The following is a 21044-nucleotide window of genomic DNA, read 5'->3' on the forward strand; positions in this document are numbered from 1 at the left end:
TGTAATGTAATGTAATCTATTTACCAGCCTTGGTGGATTCCATGTTTCCTTCTCTCTCTTTCAGAGGGAAAACGCCTCTAAAAATGATCGAATGTGAATCAGGTTTTAGGATCCTCCTCTGTTCTCAGACAGGAAATAGAGACGATACGATATTTAATGGAGGTATTAAAGTATAATTATCATTAGTATCTGTATCCAGCACAGAGACACTGTGTTGTTTCTGCTGCTTCATGTGGGTCTGAATGAAGCAGATCCTGGATCAGCCATCAGAGTCAGAGCGACAGATACAGATACAGACCCTGGATCAGCTCTGTGGTGGAACACTGTAGCCTACACCATGTGACCTCCCAGGCCCCGCCCACACGACGCACGCAGCGTCGGTGTCTATGGACGTAACCATGGTAACCATGGGGATGTAACCCACTGACACACTTTTAACTACACACTGTGAACAAGAACACAAGAAGTGTCTTTACTTAAAAATATATTTTATTTTTAATAATAATAATAATAAATAAGATGCAGTCCAGAGTGTGCCAGCCAGGCCCAGTTCTGTTCTGATAACACAGTAGAATAAACAATGAATTGTGAGACAATCAGTCTTTTTGTAATGCTTTTTCCATGCAGATGTAATGTTTTGCATAGTATATTTGTCTGTCATTAAATATTTCGATGAATTGAGTACAAAGGACCCCAATGGAAACAAGCCATAGGCTTTCTTGGGTTTATAATCCTCTTACCTTGTATTGAACTGTATCTTACTGTGCTTTTTTTTGTTGCAAACTGCTAAAGGATTCAATCAATCAATCTGATCTCTTGTAAATTCTAGAAATAACCCTTTAATTCTCCTAGTCTATATTAATAAGCCAATAGGCATCAACCAATGAGAAATCAATATTAGAATGTCGTAAATACAATATCACACATCTGTCAATCAAACCTAATTATGGATAATAGCTGATCGTGTTTAGTGGAGGACGGTCTGGGTACCACGAGGTTATACTGCCACCTAGTGGCCATTATGATGGGATGGATAAAGCCTAGTAGAATGGAAGGATGGGAGAAAATATTTGTTTATATCAAATAACCATAAATAAACTAAAGATGTATCATTTCACTATAATGGTTCAGTACCTTGTGATGTAGAATGTGACACATAATCAAAGTTGTAATATTGTATAGCATTATTTACAAGGCAAAATGCTCCACTGCTCATATTTTAACATACTTTTGTTTTATTACAATATGAACACTGGAACCTCATTTTATCAATTATACCAAAAAAGAAAAGTGCAATGGAACTGTTCTTAAGATGTATTAAATGTTGGTTCAATGGTTTCATGCTAATATGAATTAATTTGACATACAGTACAGTATATCATTCAGAAAACACTTGATTGACTGGTAGTGAATGGTCAAACTTTGGTTACTTTTCTAATTCCATGATCAGATTATCTAAATAAATGATCATTCAAAATGCTGTTTATTGGCTGAACTTCATAGATGGCGTTCAGTCACTCTGATGATGCCTGGTTTTAAATCAACCAAACAGACAGAATGAAAACCTTGACCACACAAGGATGTAATAATTAAATGTCTTTAAGATCCAATGTTTATAAAGGTTTTAGAGCTTTTTATCATCCTCATATCAGCTCAAACAGGCAACAAACGTTTCCAATTATTTAGGAAGCTGGATTTCTTTCATTTATAAACAAATTGCAGGTCTGTTGCTCTTATCTAAAGGGCAGGAATTCCTTATTTTACCTGTGAATAACACTCAAGAATCAGTTTCAAAGTTATTTTGATGCAGAATTAACACATTGGTCCTGCTTTAAATGTAATGTATAACCACATCATATAACCAGCTTTAAATGTAATGTATAACCACATCACATAACCAGCTTTAAATGTAATGTATAACCACATCATATAACCAGCTTTAAATGTAATAACCACCACACCATATAACCACCACATGTGTGTACAATGGTAACTAAAGGCATTTTACCCTCCACAGTAATAAGTCACCCTCATTGGTATGTTGCAAGCAGATTGTGAACTCATAGCAATTGCTAACACACACACACACACACACACAGACCATCTTTAAGGCCAACCCCCTCACCTAAACATTACATTAAACACACACACACACACATCTTTAAGGCCAACCCCCTCACCTAAACATTACATTAAACACACACACAGACCATCTTGTCACCATAAAACGGTTTATTTCTTTTAAATGTACAAATGCCATCAGCGCTGCGGTTAACGGTAACGGTGCAGCTGCAGGGTGTTGCGTCTCTTCCAGGCGGCGCGGCGGGAGCCTCCGATGGTCATGTGGAAGCGGTGACCCTTGCCCAGGCCGCGGCTCTTCTTGCCGGCGGAGGTCAGGCCACGCATCTCCCTGTGCTTGTGCACGGCCTGTGTGATCCACTGGGTGTCCGGGTTACGTCTGATGGCCTTGTGGAAGGTGTCCATGAGGATCACCTCAAAGAACTTGTAGGTGGAGTCCTCGCCCACCCAGTAGGAGTTCAGCACCCTGAGACCCCCACAGTGACGCCCAGCACGCTCCTATGAGAGAGGAGGAGCACAGGGTCACACACACACACACACTGATATGAACTACACACTGTTAACACACTCCTATGAGGAGAGGAGGAGCACACACACACACTGATATGAACTACACACTCCTATGAGGAGAGGAGGAGCACACACACACACTGATATGAACTACACACTCCTATGAGGAGAGGAGGAGCACAGGGTCACACACACACTGATATGAACTACACACTGTTAACACACTCCTAAGAGGAGAGGAGGAGCACACACACACACTGATATGAACTACACACTGTTAACACACTCCTAAGAGGGGAGGTCAGTCACACACACACACACACACACACTGATATGAACTACACACTGTTAACACACTCCTATGAGGAGAGGAGGAGCACAAGGAATGTCAGTCACACACCTTTGTGTTTCCTGTTTAAATCGGCTGCTGAGACAATCAAAGGAAGCCGTGTGTGAAGGAACAGACAGGGTGGATCCAAGAGTCAAGTTGACGCTACGGTCACAAGACCTTGTTCTGGTTCCGGACATTTTTGGCCGTTACTTCATCCATTAGACTTGGACCTAATTAGCGATATGCTTTTCAGACGGACGTCGGGACAGAACTTCCGGTTTTTAACTTAACATGGGAGTGGATGGGACTTACGACTTCCGTACGACAACTTGACGTACATGTGTGGATGCACCCGAAGTGGTAAACCTGGGACTACTTCCTCACAGGGAAGGAAAGAGGCACCACTAACAACTTCTTGTGTTTCCACACATTAATAAAACTTAGATCATGGATCACGGTGCAGCACGAAGGTTAACTGGAAGTCTGTTTCAAGGTTTTACAAAGTAGAAGCAGCATTAAATCAGCTGACAGTAATAACACTGAGGTGTTTGTGGGCCTTCATGGATTCTATGTCAGGGTGTAGATCCATGCTGCCAACAGGCCTCACACTGAACCCCCATGAAGGGGGGGGGGGGTGTGGGGCATTAAAATGAGGAGCACAAATCTACACCAGTATGCAGTAAACCTGATGGAAGGTGGTTCACATTCTGCAGGAGCACAAATGTTTTGCAGACAGTCTTGAGATGCAGGAACTGTTATAAATGTGATGTTTGTAGGAGTGTTTTTCATATCCTAAAACATCTTCATATCCTAAACATCTTCATATCCTAAAACATCTTCATATCCTAAACATCTTCATATCCTAAAACATCTTCATATCCTAAAACATCCTGATTGTGTGAATTCACATCATGTGTATTTATTCAGTCTGTCCGTTTTGCAGAAACCAAAAGCTTCCACCGTTTGGTTTCTGCAAAACGCCCACATGTGATCTACTCTACCAGTACAACTCTACACCATGAACACAACTCTACACCATGAACACAACTCTACACCATGAACACAACTCTACCAGTACATTACACCATGAAGGCTTTTCTTCCAGAACACAGACAACTTGCTTCCTTTACTTTGTGATGTTTAGTACCTTGACTGACTGTTAGGATGTGACAAAGGGATGACTGTATAACAACACTGTACATTCACACCACTGAACGCTCCTACTGAGCACCAAACGCTCCTACTGAGCACCAAACGGGTCCTACTGAGCACCAAACGCTCCTACTGAGCACCAAACGCTCCTACTGAGCACCAAACGCTCCTACTGAGCACCAAACGGGTCCTACTGAGCACCAAACGGTCCTACTGAGCACCAAACGCTCCTACTGAGCACCAAACGGTCCTACTGAGCACCAAACGGGTCCTACTGAGCACCAAACGCTCCTACTGAGCACCAAACGCTCCTACTGAGCTACACTGGCCTGTCATTGAAAATCTGAAGTGTTATTAAAAAAAACTTTCAGTTTGTCTTTTCGATTTTCCTCCCAAACCCAGAGGACGAGGAGAATGTTTTAATGCTGACAGTGAGAGAGTGAAAGTCTTTAATGTTTTAATGCTGACAGTGAGAGAGTGAAAGTCTTTAATGTTTTAATGCTAACAGTGAGAGAGTGAAAGTCTTTAATGTTTTAATGCTAACAGTGAGAGAGTGAAAGTCTTTAATGTTTTAATGTCACAGCTAACAGTGAAAGTCTTTTACAGATTGAACGTTGATGTAACTCACCTCGGCCGTGGACTGCAGGCTGCGGGCGAACTTGATCTGGTTGACTCCATGGTGCACCGGCTTGCCGTACGTCGCTCCCTTTGGCACGGGGCGTTTACGACCGCCACGGCGCACGCGGATACGGTAGATGACGTAGCCTGTTGGAACAGAACACAGTAGAAGGAGGTTCAGGTTAAAGCTAAGTTAATGTTCTATATTCTTCATATGGTGTTTGTTCAGTAACAGGGTTTTTTACATGTCTCTCCAGCTCTTTAATAAACACAAAATACATTTAAAAGGTCAGGATATCAATTTCATCCAATCAGGAGAGAGAACTCATACAGATACAAGATAAACAAGAGCAGACAAAATATTAACTGGAACAGCTGATAAATGTCTGTTATTTAGTTCTATTAGTACACTCAGAGTTATAGACCTGTTAGGGTCCATTTGGTTCCATTAGTACACTCAGAGCTATAGACCTGTAAGGGTCCATTTGGTTCTATTAGTACACTCAGAGCTATAGACCTGTAAGGGTCCATTTGGTTCCATTAGTACACTCAGAGCTATAGACCTGTTAGGGTCCATTTGGTTCTATTAGTACACTCAGAGCTATAGACCTGTAAGGGTCCATTTGGTTCCATTAGTACACTCAGAGCTACAGACCTGTAAGGGTGTATTTGGAACCTCCATATAGCTATACACAAATCCATGCTGCTGCGGTTCTGTCCGTCTGCTGACGTTAGCAGAGCAGTCATAAACTAGCCTACTGGAACCTGAAAGGTGGTTTGTCCCCATTTTCTGTACATCTTTGTAAAGTTAGTGTTAGTAAACGTTAGTAAAAAGCAGGTAAAATAGTAAAGTGAGCATTCAGTGACTGCAGCAGCTGATTGAGTCTGACACCGCAGCAATGGTTGGCTACAGGGCAGCGCTCTGTGGATTTGTGTATAGTTAAAGGGTAAGACCACTTTGGTAGAGGTTTGGGTTGTGTAGTTACCTTGCCATGATGTAACTCCAAAGGTGGACAAGAAATTAAAAATAATTGCTCCATTGATTAGAAATTTATAATTCAAAATATGCTCCTCATTGACTTACATTGTACGGTAAAACAGCTCTCTAAGTCACTCTTTTAGCACGTAAACAAACATGAACAAAGCCGATTCAGACAATATTGAACATCACCAACCCCAGTACTGTTTTTTTTTTATATAAAAATGTTAACTTCCTGTTGATTTTGCAATTTTTATTAAGAAGAAAACCCGGACTGGATTCGCGGATCCGGATCTTCAAATAGTAAAATCAGCAGGAAGTTAACATTTTTATTAAAAAAAACAAACAGTAGTGGGTTTGGTGAGGTTCTATATTGTCTGAATCAGCTTTGTTCATGTTTGTTTATGTGCTAAAAGAGTGACTTTGAGAGCAGTTTTACCGTACAATGTAAGTCAATGAGGAGCATATTTAGAATTATCAATTTCTAATCAATGGAGCAATTATTTTTTATTTCTTGTCCACCTTTGGAGTTACATCATGGTGAGGTAACTACACAACCCAAACCTCTACCAAAGTGGTCTTACCCTTTAAGGGACCCTTAAGCAATAAGCACTCACCCTGCTTGGCCTTGTATCATATAGTAGAGTTAAAGGTAGAGTTAAAGGTCTTGTATCATATAGTAGAGTTAAAGGTAGAGTTAAAGGTCTTGTATCATATAGTAGAGTTAAAGGTAGAGTTAAAGGTCTTGTATCATATAGTAGAGTTAAAGGTAGAGTTAAAGGCCTTGTATCATATAGTAGAGTTAAAGGTAGAGTTAAAGGTCTTGTATCATATGTTAAAGTTAGTTATAGGTCTTGTATCATATAGTAGAGTTAAAGGAACACTCACCCTGCTTGGTCTTGTATCATATAGTAGAGTTAAAGGTCTTGTATCATATAGTAGAGTTAAAGGTCTTGTATCATATAGTAGTGTTAAAGGTAGAGTTAAAGGTCTTGTATCATATAGTAGTGTTAAAGGTAGAGTTAAAGGTCTTGTATCATATAGTAGTGTTAAAGGTAGAGTTATAGGTCTTGTATCATATAGTAGAGTTAAAGGTCTTGTATCATATAGTAGTGTTAAAGGTAGAGTTAAAGGTCTTGTATCATATAGTAGAGTTAAAGGAACACTCACCCTGCTTGGTCTTGTATCATATAGTAGTGTTAAAGGTCTTGTATCATATAGTAGTGTTAAAGGTAGAGTTAAAGGCCTTGTATCATATGTTAAAGTTAGAGTTATAGGTCTTGTATCATATAGTAGTGTTAGTTAAAGGTCTTGTATCATATAGTAGAGTTAAAGTTAAGAGTTAAAGGTCTTGTATCATATAGTAGAGTTAAAGGTAGAGTTAAAGGCCTTGTATCATATGTTAAAGTTAGTTATAGGTCTTGTATCATATAGTAGAGTTATAGAACACTCACCTTGCTTGGCCTTGTATCATATAGTAGAGTTATAGAACACTCACCTTGCTTGGCCTTGTATCATATAGTAGTGTTAAAGTTAGTTATAGGTCTTGTATCATATAGTAGTGTTAAAGGTAGAGTTAAAGGCCTTGTATCATATGTTAAAGTTAGAGTTATAGGTCTTGTATCATATAGTAGTGTTAAAGGTAGAGTTAAAGGTCTTGTATCATATAGTAGTGTTAAAGGTAGAGTTAAAGGTCTTGTATCATATAGTAGAGTTAAAGGTAGAGTTAAAGGCCTTGTATCATATGTTAAAGTTAGTTATAGGTCTTGTATCATATAGTAGTGTTAAAGGTAGAGTTAAAGGCCTTGTATCATATGTTAAAGTTAGTTATAGGTCTTGTATCATATAGTAGTGTTAAAGGTAGAGTTAAAGGTCTTGTATCATATAGTAGTGTTAAAGGTAGAGTTAAAGGTCTTGTATCATATAGTAGTGTTAAAGGTAGAGTTAAAGGCCTTGTATCATATAGTAGTGTTAAAGGTAGAGTTAAAGGCCTTGTATCATATGTTAAAGTTAGTTATAGGTCTTGTATCATATAGTAGAGTTAAAGGTAGAGTTAAAGGTCTTGTATCATATAGTAGAGTTAAAGGTAGAGTTAAAGGTCTTGTATCATATAGTAGTGTTAAAGGTAGAGTTAAAGGCCTTGTATCATATAGTAGAGTTAAAGGTAGAGTTAAAGGTCTTGTATCATATAGTAGAGTTAAAGGTAGAGTTAAAGGTCTTGTATCATATAGTAGAGTTAAAGGTAGAGTTAAAGGTCTTGTATCATATAGTAGTGTTAAAGTTAAGAGTTAAAGGCCTTGTATCATATGTTAAAGTTAGTTATAGGTCTTGTATCATATAGTAGAGTTAAAGGTAGAGTTAAAGGTCTTGTATCATATGTTAAAGTTAGTTATAGGTCTTGTATCATATAGTAGAGTTAAAGGTAGAGTTAAAGGTCTTGTATCATATGTTAAAGTTAGTTATAGGTCTTGTATCATATAGTAGAGTTAAAGGAACACTCACCCTGCTTGGCCTTGTACCCCAGCCTGCGGGCCTTGTCGGGGCGGGTGGGGCGGGGGGCGCGGTGCAGGTTGGACAGTTGGCGGTACTGCCAGCACCGCACGCGCAGCAGGAAGCGCATCACATCAGACTGCTTCTTACGCCACAACTCCTGCATGTACTTATACGCTCCCATCTCTGTTTATCTGGAGGAGGAAGCACACCATCATCTTCATCAGTAACGTAACTTTAATCTATTAAGACCGCGGACGCATCCGTGTCATTTTAGATGTCTTTGACTATTCAAAAATAGCAGATCTACAAGCTCAGCGGCACAAGCTTGTAGATCTGCTATTTCTGAAAAGTCTTGACAATGTGCAAATCTTTGAAAACATTTTTAACTCATGCAAATATTTTGATGGGGGAGAAATACATGTCATTTAGGGGGTCCTTGACATGGGAGAAGTTGGAGCACCATTGATACAGCAACAGCCAATTAACCAAAATGATGTATTTGGCCGTGGACCCCCATCTCAAAATGTGTTGTTCCAGGGACCCCCAGAAGCAAAATGTGTTGTTCCAGGGACCCCCATCTCAAAATGTGTTGTTCCAGGGACCCCCATCTCAAAATGTGTTGTTCCAGGGACCCCCAGAAACAAAATGTGTTGTTCCAGGGACCCCCAGAAGCAAAATGTGTTGTTCCAGGGACCCCCAGAAGCAAAATGTGTTGTTCCAGGGACCCCCAGAAGCAAAGATTTGAGTTACAAATGTTCGCTTTAAAAGAATACATATGAAATAAAATGACACATGCGTTCCCGGGTTAAACCGTTATCACTACAACGTGCCTCATCCATTAGACACAGACCTAATTTGTAAGTTAGTTTTGTGCAGCAGTGTCATGCACTGAAAACAGCAGATCTACAAGCTCACAACGCATTGCAATGTTTTGCGAGCTTGTAGATCGGCTATTTTCAGTGTGCATTCTGTGCAACGCAGTAGAAATCAGACCTTAAAACGACAGGGCAGTTTAAACAGAGCAACATCAACAGGTCTGTCATTTAATGCATCGTTCTACATTTAACTACAGTTCAGTGACCTGCCTCTATTGGTCAACATTTAGCTCATAATTATTCACTTTGGACATTAGATCTATAGTTTATCCTTAAGAGAACAACCCATCATGTACAATAACACCAAACATTAATGTAATCATTTACCAGACTATCTATCTGTAGCCTCATGCCAGGCTAGTTAATAAATACTCTATATAAACCACAATACTACAAATATACAACACTTCATCACATATTAATCATATACCAACGACACATTGTCCCATATTATATGAACTGGTCATTTTATAATGTATTATAATGTATTATAATGTATTATAATGTATTATTGTATGAACTGGTCATATTATAATGTATTATAATGTATTATTGTATGAACTGGTCATTTTATAATGTATTATAATGTATTATAATGTGTTATAATGTATTATAATGTATGATCTGGTCATGCTTGCTCTGCAGAACATTGACGTCTTGAACCAGACAGTAACTAATGACTACATTAATCATTATTGACACAAACAGAGCCATAAAGATAGAGTTTAATCTATAATGTAATCAGAGTTGTGTTATTAAAGATAGAGTTTAATCTATAATGTGTTATTATGATCACATGCTTTTATATCCTCGTTATAAATGTCTGGCTAACGTTAGCTTGGCTGCTAGGAGGCGAAGACAGCTTTAAATGACTCTTTACATTGTGTTTACACCCGTTACTATATTAATATACAGACATATTTAATGTAAACGTGAGTAACTAAGCCGCTAATTATTCACATTTCATCTAGTTCTATGAGAGCAGTGATGCTAATCAGTAGCAACATCCTGGGCTACACGGAGCCAACACAACCCAGACCATTATGTCCATAATGTGTTAGTTTTACATCATCCAGTTAAACGATATCTAGTCCATCTGGACCCTCATCATGTCCTTTATTAATAACGGTGATATTATAGATGGATGACGGTGTTTTAATAACAGATCTTAATGGATACGGTTTGATATAAAGGCATGAAAATACAGCGCTTACATGATGGCGTCGCAGCCGGAAAGAAAGAGGGAACGTACCCACAATGCTTTATGGTGACGTTGACGGCGCGCTTCCTGTGCGCAAGTGTTCATGGGAAATGTAGTTTATTACGCCAAAGCTAGATTTTTCACAAGCATGGACGCACGTACGCACACACACACACACACACACACACACACACACACACACACACACACACACACACACACACACACACACACACACACACACACACACACACACACACACACACACACACACACACACACACGCACACACAAATCATTATAATGTAGGCTACAACGGCCAAAAAGAACAGAACTACAAGTTTGTAGTTCTGTTTCTTTTGGTAATTTTTTCCCCCCATGACACTTTCTGATGTGACCAAAATGTCATAAAAAAACAATAATAATATAATCCACTTCAGTTAGTAGCAGCATAGACATAAAAGACAAGGAAAATATGTGCATACAAAAATATATAATAAAAGTCGTCAGTCAAATAAAATAAAATACGTGTTTTTGATTGAATACTTTATTAGAAGTTTGCAGAAAAAAAGCCCATTAAAGTCCAGTTCAATAAAGCTCAGCTAATAGGATTTAAAACCCAAGAAAGCCATTGGCTTGTTTCCATTGAGATATACACTATTCAGAACATCATAAAAACACTTTAAACGTTGAACAATAACAGTAAAATGAATAATATCAATATAATTTTCAGACTGTTCATGTCGTTATTATTATCATTATTATCATTATTATCATTATTATTATTATTATTATTATTATTATTAGTAGTAGTAGTAGTAGTAGTAGTATTATTATTAATAGTATTAATATTATTATTATTATTATTATTATTATTATTATTATTAATAGTATTAATAGTATTATTATTATTATGTCCCTGGCGACCACGTGGGGTCGCGCATGCGCATCAGTGTGGTATCAGTCAGAATGGCTGCCATGGTGACAGAGTGTTGTTTATGATCATTAAACTGATCTATGGTTATGTTTATGGTTATGATCTTCATCCTGAAGCATTCAGCCTCCATCAGTAAGTTATTAAACATTATATTATATTGTATTCATAACATTTAATGCTGTTTGAGCCGCTATGAACAGGTTGATGCTATTAGCCTCTTAGCTAGTGCTTGTGTTTACATTGATCTGTGGGACCAGGGGTCCCCGGACCCCCAACCTAAAGGGTCCGGATGGAACCACATGGACCCCCAACCTAAAGGGTCCGGATGGAACCACATGGACCCCCAGACACCGTTACACAGTGACTCTGGTGGTCCCCGGACCCCACGTTGAGAACCAGTCATGTAAATGACCGTATAGATCAAACAGCTGCTTTTTAAGACGTCACTTTGTTTTTAAATATTTCTATATTATTCATGTTTTTAAAGGGTTATGATTATATCTATAATATCATATTTTACAGGTTATCATGGGTAAAGGTTATGGTAATAACTATAACATAATATAATATCATATTTTACAGGTTATCATGGGTAAAGGTTATGGTTATGACTATAACATAATATAATATCATATTTTACAGGTTATCAGAATTGCTTTTCCCACCTAGCCTGATCTCCTACCACCTTTTCAACTGCCATTCAACTTTTGTTGGTTTTATTCCCTGGCCTTCTGCAGCCTTTTTAACTTTTTAACTTTATTCTCTGTATTCTATTATTAAAGTTGTTCTGTTTTTTTTTTTTCTTTTTTTTTTTGCTCTACTTAGTTTAACTTGTAAAGCGACTTTGAGTATTAGAAAAGCGCTATATAAATCTCAGGTATTATTATTATTATTATTATTATCATGGGTAAAGGTTATGGTAATAACTATAACATAATATAATATCATATTTTACAGGTTATCATGGGTAAGGGCTGTAAGGTAGTGGTGTGTGGACATGATAACATATAGTTATTGTCTCCGCCAGGCCGAAAGGCATGGCGAGAGAGTATGTTTTGCCCCCTGTCCGTCCGTCCGTGTGTGTGTCCGTCCGTGTGTGTGTCCGTCATTCTGTCATTTTGTGGACAGCTAATCTCCGGCACCGTTGGCTTGATCGCAGCGAAACTGTGCACACACACTCCCTGGATGCCAGAGCAGAACCTCTGCCCCAAATTTTTCAAATTAGCCTTTTATAGCACCACCAGGAGGCCGCTTTTTGCAAAACACATTTCTTGACAGTACTCCTACAGATTTTATCCAAACATCACGCAAATCAGTACACAGTATCTCTATAGTCATGTGATCAACACGGATCTGTCCAATTTTCCATATTTCATCCTGATTGGCTAAGGTTGGCTTCCAAAGTTTGCAGGATTGCTCCGTTTTCAACAAAATGCCTCAAATCATGAACGCAGCTTGCGATTTCCGTGAGATTTCACACGCACATTCCCACTAGGCCGAGGAAGAAATGCCACTTGAAAATGTTCAAATCAGCCTCATGGTGGCGCTATAACAGACCGATTTGTGTTTTGACCTATAACTGCACCGATCTGTGTAAAACTTTGTAAGCGCACTCCCTAGAGGTCAAGGAAAAACCTTTGCACTGCATTTTTCACATCTGCCTTTTATAGTGCCACCAGGAGGCCGACTTATGTAAAACACATTTTTTTATATTACTCCTTCCGATTTTATCGAAATTTCACGCAAATCGGTACACATGATCTCTACAGTCATGTGATCAAGACGGATGTGTTTGATTTTTCATATTCCATCCTGATTGGCTAAGATTGACATCTAAAGTTTGCAGTAGTGCCTTGTTTTGAACAAAATGCAGCAAATCATGAACGCAGCATCCGATTGCGGTCAAACTTTGGACGCACATTCACACTATGTTGAGGAGCAAATGCCACCCTTTTAACATTGGCCTGTTATAGCGCCACCAGCAGGTCTAATTTAGCAAAACACATTTTTGAACAAAATGCTTCAAATCATGAATGCAGTGTCCGATTGCCGTGCAAGGCCTAAGAAGAAATGGCACCCTTTTCACTTTGGCCTATTATAGCGCCACCAGGAGGCCACAATAACCTACATGACCTGGCGGAGACCTGTGCTCCGAGGAGCACTTTTTCTAGTTATATCTATAATATCATATTTTACAGGTTATCATGGGTAAGGGCTGTAAGGTAGTGGTGTGTGGACATGATAACATATAGTTATTATATCTATATTATAATATTTTACAGGTTATCATGGGTAAAGGCTGTAAGGTAGTGGTGTGTGGACATGATAACATATAGTTATAACTATATTATAATATTTTACAGGTTATCATGGGTAAAGGCTGTAAGGTAGTGGTGTGTGGACATGATAACATATAGTTATTATATCTATAATGTAATATTTTACAGGTTATCATGGGTAAAGGCTGTAAGGTAGTGGTGTGTGGACAAGATAACATATAGTTATTATATCTATATTATAATATTTTACAGGTTATCATCATGGGTAAAGGCTGTAAGGTAGTGGTGTGTGGACAAGCATCTGTGGGGAAAACTGCCATCCTGGAGCAGCTGCTGTATGGAAGCCATACTGTAGGTGAGTTATTGTTATGGTATTGTTTGGGGGTCAGTAACATATAGTAGTAAGGTTAGGATTGATATATGATATATGATGATACATGATATATGATATATGATAGGATAGATATTATCCCTGAATGTTGTCGTGGATATACAGTACTCTAGCTCCTGTTAAAACTACTTTGAATGTTGCATATTTTAGCTTGTATTTTTTATAATTACAGCATATATTGTTAGCATAGTATTAGTGATAGTCTGGGGAATACACGAACGCTCGCCCCAAAACACGCTCGCCTTGGGTCAAATCCGGCGACCTCGGAACGGTCAGGTTTTCTTAAACTTAACCTCAGTAAAACTATGTCTAAACCTAACCTTATTTAACCTTAACCTCAGTAAACTATGTCTAAACCTAACCTTATTTAACCTTAACCTCAGTAAACTATGTCTAAACCTAACCTTATTTAACCTTAACCTCAGTAAACTATGTCTAAACCTAACCTTATTTAACCTTAACCTCAGTAAACTATGTCTAAACCTAACCTTATTTAACCTTAACCTCAGTAAACTATGTCTAAACCTAACCTTATTCCTACCTTAACCTCAGTAAACTATGTCTAAACCTAACCTTATTCCTACCTTAACCTCAGTAAACTATGTCTAAACCTAACCTTATTCCTAAACCTAACCTCAGTAAAACTATGTCTAAACCTAACCTTATTCCTACCTTAACCTCAGTAAACTATGTCTAAACCTAACCTTATTCCTACCTTAACCTCAGTAAACTATGTCTAAACCTAACCTTATTCCTACCTTAACCTCAGTAAACTATGTCTAAACCTAACCTTATTCCTAACCTTAACCTCAGTAAACTATGTCTAAACCTAACCTTATTCCTACCTTAACCTCAGTAAACTATGTCTAAACCTAACCTTATTTAACCTTAACCTCAGTAAAACTATGTCTAAACCTAAACTTATTTAACCTTAACCTCAGTAAAACTATGTTTAAACCTAACCTTATTCCTAACCTTAACCTCAGTAAAACTATGTCTAAACCTAAACTTATTTAACCTTAACCTCAGTAAAACTATGTTTAAACCTAACCTTATTCCTAACCTTAACCTCAGTAAACTATGTCTAAACCTAACCTTATTCCTAACCTTAACCTCAGTAAAACTATGCCTAAACCTAACCTTATTTAACCTTAACCTCAGTAAACTATGTCTAAACCTAACCTTATTTAACCTTAGTAAAACTATGCCTAAACCTAACCTTATTTAACCGTAACCTTAGTAAAACGAATACAAGAATATAAGAACCGCTGGGTGCAAGCGGTCCGCAGAAGAAATGTGGGCGAGTGTGTTTTGGGGCGACTCGGTTACTAACTCTGGGGAGCAACTTTTCACTGAACATCAAACACATCATTGTATAAGAGCAGCGCCGGTTCTAGGCTGATCAGCGCTCTAGGCGAGATTCCTCTGATGCGCCCCCGCACGCGAGCGAATTTTTTCGGGTTTTGGGCGGATTATGATACGTTTTTGGCTACTTTATTTCGGTTTTAGGATTAGGGTTAGGTAGGTTAGGGTTATGTTATTTAATTCTGATTTTACCGATTTATTATTATTTTTTCCCGACTTTTTTTGCCGCCTCTCCAAACTGCCGCTCTAGGCGGCCGCCTAGGTGGCCTGTATGGACGCGCCGGATGTATATATATATATATATACTGATATCCTGTATAAGATAAGATAAGATAAGCCGGCCCTGTATAAGAGACAAATAACAATGTTTTTTTCTTGGCGTCTCTAAATATACCAAGAATGAAGAAGAGTTTATTATTCTTGGAATATCTTTTAATAAGACATTAGTTATTTCTCATCAAGGCAATATACAGTACCGGTACATATACTGTATACACATACAGTACATTCAATATACAGTACATATACTGTATACACATACAGTACATTCAATATACAGTACATATACTGTATACACATACAGTATATTAATATACAGTACATATACTTTATACACATACAGTATATTCCCTACCTGCCCATTGGATGGATCAGTCACTATGTGAGATGATTGGTTATTATAGTATTAGAAACCAGATGATTGGTTATTATAGTATTAGAAACCAGATGATTGGTTATTATAGCATTAGAAACCAGATGATTGGTTATTATAGTATTAGAAACCAGGTGATTGGTTATTATAGTATTAGAAACCAGGTGATTGGTTATTATAGTATTAGAAACCAGATGATTGGTTATTATAGTATTAGAAACCAGATGATTGGTTATTATAGCATTAGAAACCAGATGATTGGTTATTATAGTATTAGAAACCAGGTGATTGGTTATTATAGTATTAGAAACCAGATGATTGGTTATTATAGTATTAGAAACCAGATGATTGGTTATTATAGTATTAGAAACCAGGTGATTGGTTATTATAGTATTAGAAACCAGATGATTGGTTATTATAGTATTAGAAACCAGATGATTGGTTATTATAGTATTAGAAACCAGATGATTGGTTATTATAGTATTAGAAACCAGATGATTGGTTATTATAGTATTAGAAACCAGATAGTCTTCTTTGTTCCACATAAAAACAACTCATCCCACAATAATAAGCCAAGAAATATAAGTAAATAAAAGAACATAATTCACTCAAGAATCAGCTTTTATTGTCACATCACAGTTTTACAGGTGGAAAGAATTGGGTGAGATAGTGTTTTGGTGCGTACAGTACAGTACAGTACAGTACAGTACAGTACCGTACCGTACCGTACCGTACAGTACCGTACAGTACCGTACCGTACAGTACAGTACAGTACAGTACAGTACTGTACTGTACCGTACAGTACCATACCGTACCGTACCGTACAGTACTGTACAGTACTGTACTGTACTGTACTGTACAGTACTCCATCGTTTGTAGTTTTCAGAAAAGGGAAGAAGGACAGATCGAGGTAGAAGAAAGAACAGGGTATAGTAGAAACAGGTCAAAATCTAAGCTATATACGTGAGCATAAATAGTTACACGTACTGTATGTACATGAGACACAATAATCAGAAATATTATGAGAAATAACTATTCACAAATAAAACTAGTTAATAGGAAACCTGAGATGACATGCAGACACAACCAGAAAAAAACTATGAAACAGTTGATTTTCTGTTGATTTTCCTTCAGGTTCAGAATCCAACGAGACTCAGGAGGACGTTTACGTTGCCTCTGTGGAGACGGACCGCGGCGTGAAGGAACAGTTGCGTCTGTACGACACCAGGGGGCTCCACGACGGCCTGGAGCTGCCCAAACACTACTACTCTGTGGCGGACGGCTTCGTGCTGGTCTACAGCGTGGACAGCTTCGAGTCCTTCAAGAGAGTGGACATCCTGAAGAAGGAGATAGACAAGTCCAGAGACAAGAAAGAGGTGCACCCTGCAACCATGGGCATTTAATCACTATTTATGGTTAGACATAAGGTAGGTCTAAGGTAGGTTAGACATAAGGTAGGTCTAAGGTAGGTTAGACATAAGGTAGGTTAGACATAAGGTAGGTCTAAGGTAGGTTAGACATAAGGTAGGTCTAAGGTAGCTTAGACATAAGGTAGGTCTAAGGTAGGTTAGACATAAGGTAGGTTAGACATAAGGTAGGTCTACATAGCAGTATGTACATGAGGTTAGACATAAGGTAAGTCTACATATGAGGTTAGACATAAGGTAGGTCTACATAACAGTATGTACATGAGGTTAGACATAAGGTAAGTCTACATATGAGGTTAGACATAAGGTAAGTCTACATATGAGGTTAGACATAAGGTAGGTCTACATAACAGTATGTACATGAGGTTAGACATAAGGTAAGTCTACATAACAGTATGTACATGAGGTTAGACATAAGGTAGGTCTACATAACAGTATGTACATGAGGTTAGACATAAGGTAGGTCTACATAACAGTATGTACATGAGGTTAGACATAAGGTAGGTTAGACATAAGGTAGGTCTACATAACAGTATGTACATGAGGTTAGACATAAGGTAGGTCTACATAACAGTATGTACATGAGGTTAGACATAAGGTAGGTTAGACATAAGGTAGGTCTACATAACAGTATGTACATGAGGTTAGACATAAGGTAGGTCTACATAGCAGTATGTACATGAGGTTAGACATAAGGTAGGTCTAAGGTAGGTTAGACATAAGGTAGGTTAGACATAAGGTAGGTCTACATAACAGTATGTACATGAGGTTAGACATAAGGTAGGTTAGACATAAGGTAGGTCTACATAGCAGTATGTACATGAGGTTAGACATAAGGTAGGTCTACATAACAGTATGTACATGAGGTTAGACATAAGGTAAGTCTACATAACAGTATGTACATGAGGTTAGACATAAGGTAGGTCTACATAACAGTATGTACATGAGGTTAGACATAAGGTAGGTTAGACATAAGGTAGGTCTACATAACAGTATGTACATGAGGTTAGACATAAGGTAGGTCTACATAGCAGTATGTACATGAGGTTAGACATAAGGTAGGTCTAAGGTAGGTTAGACATAAGGTAGGTTAGACATAAGGTAGGTCTACATAGCAGTATGTACATGAGGTTAGGCATAAGGTAGGTCTACATATCAGTATGTACATGAGGTTAGACATAAGGTAGGTCTAAGGTAGGTTAGACATAAGGTAGGTCTACATATGAGGTTAGACATAAGGTAGGTCTACATAACAGTATGTACATGAGGTTAGACATAAGGTAGGTCTACATAGAGGTTAGGCATAAGGTAGGTCTACATAACAGTATGTACATGAGGTTAGACATAAGGTAGGTCTACATAACAGTATGTACATGAGGTTAGGCATAAGGTAGGTCTACATAACAGTATGTACATGAGGTTAGACATAAGGTAGGTCTACATAACAGTATGTACATGAGGTTAGACATAAGGTAGGTCTACATATGAGGTTAGACATAAGGTAGGTCTACATAACAGTATGTACATGAGGTTAGACATAAGGTAGGTCTACATAACAGTATGTACATGAGGTTAGGCATAAGGTAGGTCTACATAACAGTATGTACATGAGGTTAGACATAAGGTAGGTCTACATAGCAGTATGTACATGAGGTTAGACATAAGGTAGGTCTACATAACAGTATGTACATGAGGTTAGACATAAGGTAGGTCTACATAACAGTATGTACATGAGGTTAGACATAAGGTAGGTCTACATATGAGGTTAGACATAAGGTAAGTCTACATAACAGTATGTACATGAGGTTAGACATAAGGTAGGTCTACATAACAGTATGTACATGAGGTTAGGCATAAGGTAGGTCTACATAGCAGTATGTACATGAGGTTAGACATAAGGTAGGTCTACATAACAGTATGTACATGAGGTTAGGCATAAGGTAGGTCTACATAACAGTATGTACATGAGGTTAGACATAAGGTAGGTCTACATAACAGTATGTACATGAGGTTAGGCATAAGGTAGGTCTACATAGTAGTATGTACATGAGGTTAGGCATAAGGTAGGTCTACATAACAGTATGTACATGAGGTTAGGCATAAGGTAGGTCTACATAGTAGTATGTACATGAGGTTAGGCATAAGGTAGGTCTACATAGAGGTTAGGCATAAGGCTATGTGAGACCCTCATTCAAATCCCGGGGAGACTTATGAAAACTTACGGCTTGTAGCTTTACAATATAGTACTGTATATGACAGTCATAGTTACAGTGTGTGTGTGTGTGTGTGTGTGTGTGTGTGTGTGTGTGTGTGTGTGTGTGTGTGTGTGTGTGTGTGTGTGTGTGTGTGTGTGTGTGTGTGTGTGTGTGTGTGTGTGTGTGTGTGTGTGTGTGTAAAGGTGACGGTCATCGTTCTGGGGAATAAGACGGACCTGGGGGAGCGGCGACAGGTGGAGCAGGAGGCGGCCCAGCAGTGGGCGAGGAGCGAGAAGGTGAAGCTGTGGGAGGTGAGCGTGACGGAGCGCTCCTCCCTCATAGAACCCTTCACCCTGCTGACCAGCCGCCTCACACAGCCTCAGAGCAAGTCTGCCTTCCCTCTGCCAGGACGCAAGAGCAAAGGAACCTCCTCCAATGACATCTGACCTGTGTTCTCCTCTCTGGAACCTCCTCCAATGACATCTGACCCGGGTTCTCCTCTCTGGAACCTCCTCCAATGACATCTGACCCGGGTTCTCCTCTCTAGAACCTCCTCCAATGACATCTGACCTGTGTTCTCCTCTCTGGAACCTCCTCCAATGACATCTGACCTGGGTTCTCCTCTCTGGAACCTCCTCCAATGACATCTGACCTGTGTTCTCCTCTCTGGAACCTCCTCCAATGACATCTGACCTGTGTTCTCCTCTCTGGAACCTCCTCCAATGACATCTGACCTGTGTTCTCCTCTCTGGAACCTCCTCCAATGACATCTGACCTGTGTTCTCCTCTCTGGAACCTCCTCCAATGACATCTGACCTGTGTTCTCCTCTCTGGAACCTCCTCCAATGACATCTGACCTGTGTTCTCCTCTCTGGAACCTCCTCCAATGACATCTGACCTGTGTTCTCCTCTCTGGAACCTCCTCCAATGACATCTGACCTGGGTTCTCCTCTCTGGAACCTCCTCCAATGACATCTGACCTGGGTTCTCCTCTCTGTAACCTCCTCCAATGACATCTGACCTGTGTTCTCCTCTCTGGAACCTCCTCCAATGACATCTGACCTGGGTTCTCCTTCTAGAACCTCCTCCAATGATATCTGACCTGTGTTCTCCTCTCTGGAACCTCCTCCAATGACATCTGACCTGTGTTCTCCTCTCTGGAACCTCCTCCAATGACATCTGACCTGTGTTCTCCTTCTAGAACCTCCTCCAATGACATCTGACCTGTGTTCTCCTCTCTGGAACCTCCTCCAATGACATCTGACCTGTGTTCTCCTCTCTGGAACCTCCTCCAATGACATCTGACCTGGGTTCTCCTCTCTGGAACCTCCTCCAATGACATCTGACCCGGGTTCTCCTCTCTGGAACCTCCTCCAATGACATCTGACCCGGGTTCTCCTCTCTGGAACCTCCTCCAATGACATCTGACCTGTGTTCTCCTTCTAGAACCTCCTCCAATGACATCTGACCTGTGTTCTCCTTCTAGAACCTCCTCCAATGATATCTGACCTGTGTTCTCCTCTCTGGAACCTCCTCCAATGACATCTGACCTGTGTTCTC

General features: G+C 39.1%; 2 protein-coding genes across 4 annotated transcripts; one reads left to right on the plus strand and one right to left on the minus strand.

Annotated features, from left to right (window-relative positions):
• Window positions 1-2214: 2214 nt before the first annotated feature.
• Window positions 2215-10285, minus strand: rpl15 (ribosomal protein L15). The gene is made up of 4 exons (XM_080441834.1): window positions 10252-10285; window positions 8172-8353; window positions 4701-4837; window positions 2215-2577 (listed from the first exon to the last, which is right to left on the minus strand). The coding sequence occupies exons 2-4, from the start codon at window positions 8341-8343 to the stop codon at window positions 2272-2274; spliced, it is 615 nt and encodes a 204-aa protein (XP_080297960.1). The 5' UTR covers window positions 8344-8353; window positions 10252-10285; the 3' UTR covers window positions 2215-2271.
• A 916-nt stretch (window positions 10286-11201) lies between these two features.
• On the plus strand, window positions 11202-20011 carry nkiras1 (NFKB inhibitor interacting Ras-like 1). 3 transcript variants are annotated; one of them, XM_080443415.1, is made up of 5 exons: window positions 11210-11307; window positions 13374-13397; window positions 13734-13809; window positions 16997-17238; window positions 19688-20011. In XM_080443415.1, the coding sequence occupies exons 2-5, from the start codon at window positions 13380-13382 to the stop codon at window positions 19928-19930; spliced, it is 579 nt and encodes a 192-aa protein (XP_080299541.1). In that variant the 5' UTR covers window positions 11210-11307; window positions 13374-13379; the 3' UTR covers window positions 19931-20011. The 3 variants fall into 3 exon arrangements, with proteins under 3 accessions (XP_080299540.1, XP_080299541.1, XP_080299542.1); XM_080443414.1 differs by lacking the exon at window positions 13374-13397 and having other exon boundaries at window positions 11202-11307; window positions 13707-13809; XM_080443416.1 differs by lacking the exons at window positions 11210-11307; window positions 13374-13397 and adding an exon at window positions 12082-12156.
• Window positions 20012-21044: the final 1033 nt, after the last annotated feature.

Source organism: Gymnoscopelus braueri (genome assembly GCF_963280865.1).
Source record: "Gymnoscopelus braueri genome assembly, chromosome: 11".
NCBI lineage: Eukaryota > Metazoa > Chordata > Actinopteri > Myctophiformes > Myctophidae > Gymnoscopelus > Gymnoscopelus braueri.

Bases quoted from the DNA above. Each gene is read 5' to 3' on its own strand.
- rpl15 (XM_080441834.1), bottom strand. From the start codon at position 8,343: ATGGGAGCGTATAAGTACATGCAGGAGTTGTGGCGTAAGAAGCAGTCT. The intron at 4,838-8,171 runs GTGAGTGTTCCT...CTGTTCCAACAG, and splicing joins GGGGTACAAGGCCAAGCAGG to GCTACGTCATCTACCGTATC. The intron at 2,578-4,700 runs GTGAGTTACATC...CCTCTCTCATAG, and splicing joins GCCTGCAGTCCACGGCCGAG to GAGCGTGCTGGGCGTCACTG.
- nkiras1 (XM_080443414.1), top strand. From the start codon at position 13,716: ATGGGTAAAGGCTGTAAGGTAGTGGTGTGTGGACAAGCATCTGTGGGG. The intron at 13,810-16,996 runs GTGAGTTATTGT...ATTTTCCTTCAG, and splicing joins GTATGGAAGCCATACTGTAG to GTTCAGAATCCAACGAGACT. The intron at 17,239-19,687 runs GTGCACCCTGCA...GTGTGTGTAAAG, and splicing joins AGTCCAGAGACAAGAAAGAG to GTGACGGTCATCGTTCTGGG.